We start from the raw sequence: 5,859 nt of genomic DNA, 5'->3' as shown, positions 1-5,859 counted from the left end.
TTGCAAATTCATTGAAGAGAAAGTTTGCTTTATAACTGGTACAACATTAGCACAATAAGACACCATTATAGTTTCCAAGACTAAAAAGTCACAATTAAGCAAGGATAAGGGGTGATCGCTCTGGCTTTGTCTATTTCTGATCTAAGATCTGATTCTTATGGTCTGAATTAGCCTTATAACTTACAGCTCTTTAGCAGCTCCTGCGAAGTGGCAGAGGAGGGTACTGATGGAAGAACACACAGCTCCCAATGCAGCCAAAATTCTCTTTTCGTGGCAATAACTGCAGCCTTTTCCGAGTACCAGCATCTGACATTATGCTGCTCACATCAATTAAGTTGCTAATTGCTCCAGTTTACAGTCTGTAGCACACGAAAGGAAGGCACGGCCCATTTAAGTTCACTTAAAAATCCTGTAATGAATTCATAGAGATGACACATAGCGTTGGAATGGACCCTAAATCATTATTAACAGTCTAGAAAGAATAAGATTGGGGGAGGGGGGGAGAGTAGCAAAAGAACCTTCTTGCTTTGTGGCAACTGCTGCTGGGACAGAAGGGCTCAGATGGGGTCAGTGCTTTGGTTGGACTTCTCTACCAAGCAAGCAATTCCATTTTTCCTATAGAATTCGGCTTGCACACGGTTAATGCGCACGTGGTCTCGAATCAGCTCTTCCACGGGCTTGTTGATGCGTCTCCCGTATTCAGAGGAGACTAAGACGGGCATAGGCCTTGTTTTTTCCTGTTAAGGACATTTTTAGATGTTATTCCTTGGTGTGGCAAGACAACCCTTCCCCCCAAATAAAGGTGTGACAAGGCAGAGGTAGACAGTGACACACAAATGCTATTAAAAATAGTGGCCAGGTGTTGAATTTCTCCCTCCTTACCTCTTGCTGATCCCATTTTAGGCATACTTAGTTCTGTTATGACATTATTTAGAAGAAGAGTTGGTTTTTATACCCCGATCTTCTCTATCTTTAAGGAGACTCAAACCTGCTTACAATCGCCTTCCCTTCCTCTCCTCATAACAGACACTTTGTGAGGTAGGTGAGGCTGAGAGAGCTCTAAGAGAACTGTGAGTAGCCCAAGGTCACCCAGCAGCCTTTATGTGGAGGAGTGGGGAAACCAACCCAGTTCACCAGATTAGAGTCTGCCACTCTTAATCACTACACCACACTGGCTCTCCATTATCATTATGGGAATCCCTATTTTCCTTTGGACCTGTTCCTTCACTTTATGGTCAGTTTTTAATCACTGACAAACACTTTCATGGAACATTTTTTGTGCATAAAACCGGAATGTTGCACTGAGTCTTGCTGACAGCAATGGCCGCACACTGACACAGGTGCTTCCCGAGTTTCATTTCAGAAATGTATTTGTGTCTACTACATTTTGATCCTGTTCTATCTCCAAAGAGCTCAGAGCAGTTTACGTTGCTCTCCCTTCTCTGTTTTACCCTCAGGCTTGTGAGGTTGGTCAGGCTGAGAGACAGTGACTGATCCAATATCACCCAAGGAGCTATACAGGTGAACAGAGATTTGAATCCAGGCCTTCTAGATCCTAGTTCAATACCAGCATGACAACCCATTTGCTTATCTTTATAGCTACTTTAAATCTCTCAAACAGTACTAATACTAATAATAGTGATATGTGGCATATTTATAGTGCTTCAAGCATTTTCAAAATGTCTCATAGGACGTTGCCTAATTACTCTTTAAGGAGCTTTTTCTTCTTCTGCCTGTAAGGCAGGTCAGTACTGTTACCCTCCCCCATTTTACAGGCGGGGGGACCTGAGGCGGCAAGGGGAGCGGCTTGCTTAAAGCCTCAAAAAAGGTAAGCTTCAAGCGGGATTGTGGCTGGCTTGGCCCCACTGCTTGAAACCAGTTGTAGTCTAATTTCAGCTTCCATATCTGAGTTTAGGCTCATTAGTTTAAATGATTAACAAGGAGTCTCTGAGCACCTTGGAAACAAATAAATTTGCTGTGGCACAAGCTGAATTCATAGACAGGTAACCTTAAATGCATTTACTCACAGGTAAGTCAGTGTTCAGTTAGGCTTACTGCAGCCATCTAATTCTGTCATCTGGCTTCAACCCTCAGAACATTCCTCAGAAAGCAAATGTGGCCTTCAGTTTTACATGCATAATTATTGTTGATCATAACTCTGTGTTGCCTTTCCCTTAAGTACCTTTGGCCCACATAAATGCCTCCTTTCTCTATTTTACCCTCAAACCATCCTAACAATTCCAGCTGAGTGACCCAATTGCCCACCAGTTGACGATAACGTTGCGCCCACTTCTCTGCAGACCAAGCTTATTCTAAGCATATCCATCCCCACAGAATTCAGTGGGCCATGAGCCCATGTAGATGCACGCAGGACTGAAGCCTTCATATGCCAAGAGCAAATTTTAATTTTTTTAAAGATGGTGCTGTCTGTCATGCAGCAACGAGGGAGCCAGCGGAGGATCTGGGAGACCCGGGTTCAAATCCCTCTTCTGTCCTGGACATTGCTGGGTGAGCCTGGGCCAGTCACACACTCAGCCTAACTCACCTCACTGGGTTGTTGTGATGGGGAAGGGAGTACCATGTTCACCACTCTGAAGAAACTGTCCAACACGTTCCATGAAGTCCATAACAGTCACCTCATCATTAATATGAAGTCCTCTGCTTTTTGCATGCTCTCTGTCACATCGATGGAGTTTCGCATCGTAGCCAGTTGGTCTTTTAAAGATGCAGTCGTACAAGGAAACCATTCCTGGCTTAAAATAATTGAGGATTGGGGTGGAGAAAACTGTGTCTCATTAATTCAAATTGTTTGCACAGCAGTACATCATTGAACTAATACAGGGGACAGCTACCTTTTTAAAGCCCTTGACAGCTATTAAAATAATGTTAAACCACATCATTTTTTTCTTTTCAATTGTATTAATCAGATATATTTTCAAGGAGGTAGATGGGAATCCAGAGAGTTAATTCCATAATGAGTCAAGTGTTGATTCACTATGTGGGGGGAAAAGAGGCAGAGGGGTGTAATTCCTGTCATACAACTTCCAAGTGTGAGTCCTCTGTATGTCTGAAACCGAACGAGCAATTGCAAATAATGGGTGATGAGCAAGGTCAGAGGCTTGAACCGATGAGCAAGGTGATAAGAAGTGAAAATTAGGTATTCTTGCTAAAGCCTGATAGAACATGGTAAGAGCAGGCAATCAAAATATCTATAAAATGGGTCCTGTATAGTTGTTAGAGACTAGTAAGGAAAGCCAAGCCTCTGTTTAAGTGAAGTTGATACGTAGTGCTGCATTTCTTGATTAGTTCTAATTCAGCAGTTTCATGTTGTTCATCTCCTTTGAAGTATGTGTGTGTAGAACAGTGACTTTCAGATCCGCAATAGTGTGCTCCCTCCCTGGTAACCTGCCCCATATGAAAGATTCTCATTTTGACTTCTAGACATATCTGAAGATGTGAGCTGTGACTCATGGAAGATATCAAAATAAATGTTTTTAGTCTTTAACTAATATTTAAACACGGTCCCCATTTGGATCCAAGATTTTGGGTCCAATATGGAAGTCATCCAATTATCTTTTCTTCAAGCATTATTTGGCACTCCCAGATGTGCAGCAGCATCAGTTCTTCGACTAGAAGCCAGTACAAAACAAGAAGCTCACAACCTCTGCCTGGTTTGCTGCCATAAAATTCAGATTAGTTTTAACATCTTTCAGAATCTCTTCCTCTTCATTTGTGCTGGTTGCATTCTGATTCTTTTGTAAGTGCTTGGAGGCAGCTGTTGGAACTCCCAAAATGCGTGCTTTCTATTCTGGGCTTGACTGAGTTAAACTCAGTATTTTTATTTAAAAAACAAACCCAGCTTAAATTGCTTGATTGGTTTTATTTTATAACCAGGACTGGTTCCAGGTTTGCATGGGACCTGAGCATAGAGTATAACTGGGGGCCCTTTCCCCTTTGGTACAACCCTTTTCACTTCTAACCATACCCCTTCCATTTGACCACTCCCCATTGGCTCTATCTTTTCTTCAACTACTCTCTTTTCCATTTCAATTTACTTACTCTTGTAATGAGGCCCTACAAATTTTTCCTTTCTTAGTTATTTTGATTATTTTGAATAAAACCAGAAAGAATGTATGCCTTCCAAGATTTTACTTGAAGCACTATTCAATAAAATGGGCATCATTTGTATAAAAGCAATACAAATATTGTTCTGGAGGAGCCTCAGTTTAAGGGTCTGCAGAAAAGTTTCTCTGCTCTCATCACTGAAAGTGAGGAGGCTAATCCACATCACTCCAAAATGCTTAAGCAGCAGAACAATCCCATCAATCCTGAAGATTTTCATTTGGAACCAACCCACAGAGAGATCAATCAGGTTTTATTTCGATACAATATCAGCTCTGAATAAAAATCAAAGTTAGGTTGAAATAATAAAATAAAATAATTAACGTTGATGGGAACTTAATTTTATTGCTCAGCACAGGATCAAAGGAGCCATCTCTAATACAAGAAAAACACTTATTTTTAATATTGAGAAATGCATCATTCAGGTTTTTTAGCATCCTTGATGCTGCTATTTAATCCTCCAACAAAAATCACAACCAAAATATTTAATTCCTATATTTAAACTGTTTATCAATTTTTGATTGTTCTTTGTCTTGAGGGTCCTATTTGGGTACAAAGATGGCCTGCATATACCATGTGGGCCTCAGGTCCCTGAAACCCTTATAAACCTTTTCTTTTCATGCAAATTCTTTGGTAGTCTAAGAGCTCTCCTCTTGTAACTTTCCCTGCATTCTCATGATTACCACATACTTAATCGCTTGTCTGAGAATGCAATTCATACCACACTGGCTGTTGCTAAATATACTTCAGCTGCTCTTAAAATTCAAACCTTTGCCATTAGTTCAGCATTAGGATAATCAAGAAGCAATCTTGTTGGATTTCCAGTGTATTTTAATTTATGCTGCATTAAAACGTGTTTATTTTTCTTCCTTTAAATTCAGGAATAATATTCTGGTTCTTTGTATTTTAACATTTTAAATGTTTTGTCGAAAACATATGTGTTATATAGACTTCTCTGGAATAAAAAGTTAATCTTTAAGCTGCCATGGCACTTTGGTTTTATTTTGCTACAACACACTAACGCAGCCACTGTGCATCCTTCACCCCCTGCTTCTTATCTCATTGCATTCCTCTGCCCTCCAACTGGATCCTTTCCCTTTCCTCTCCTCCCTTCTGTACACACCTTGCACTCTTGGTGAAAATAACTGAGTTCAGGGGGTTCCTTGCGCCGGGGTGGGATGTAGCTGAAAGCGGACTGCGCGGACAGAGGAAGCTGATGTTTCCGGATTAATTTCTCGTTGGTACCCTCCTCCTCCTCCTCTGCCTCCTCGTCCTGGGCTCCTTGCATTGTCTAGCCAAGCTGAATTGCTTTTGCGGGGATGTCGGCCGGCTTGTTCCCCACACTCCCCCTCCCCAGGCTTGTTGTGGCTGTTGAGGGCTCTGGTTACTAAGAGACCGGCTCCGGTGGCCACTGTGATGTCAAACAGCATCTAAGGGGGGCTGGAAGGCCAAGAACGGCAGCTGTCGATGGAGCGAGCATTAATCTCAGGCCAAGGAAGGGCAGCCACAGGTGTGAGACTTATGCACAGGAGTTTGTCGTGAGAGTGAGATAAGTGATGTTGTACTTCAAGACAAAGTCAGTGACTTGGGGATGGAAGCAGGACCCTCTCTGAAATATGAGGCGGCCATGAGGAGATGTGTCCTCCAGAAGGCTCCAGGAGGTAAGAAAAGGACCCATGGGGAGGGGCCGTGGCTCAGTGGTAGAGCATCTGTTCGGCATGCAGAAGGTCCCAGGTT

General features: G+C 42.3%; 1 protein-coding gene across 1 annotated transcript; it reads right to left on the bottom strand.

The window, feature by feature from the left end:
* Positions 1 to 557: 557 nt before the first annotated feature.
* Positions 558 to 5,410, bottom strand: CFAP90 (cilia and flagella associated protein 90). The gene is made up of 3 exons (XM_056862979.1): positions 5,246 to 5,410; positions 2,637 to 2,753; positions 558 to 737 (listed from the first exon to the last, which is right to left on the bottom strand). Exons 1-3 carry the CDS (start codon positions 5,408 to 5,410, stop codon positions 558 to 560), a joined length of 462 nt encoding a protein of 153 aa, XP_056718957.1.
* Positions 5,411 to 5,859: the final 449 nt, after the last annotated feature.

Source organism: Euleptes europaea, chromosome 17 (genome assembly GCF_029931775.1).
Source record: "Euleptes europaea isolate rEulEur1 chromosome 17, rEulEur1.hap1, whole genome shotgun sequence".
Lineage (NCBI taxonomy): Eukaryota > Metazoa > Chordata > Lepidosauria > Squamata > Sphaerodactylidae > Euleptes > Euleptes europaea.
The sequence above is the reverse complement of the archived record's forward strand: the minus strand, read 5'-3'. Positions and strand labels throughout refer to the sequence as shown.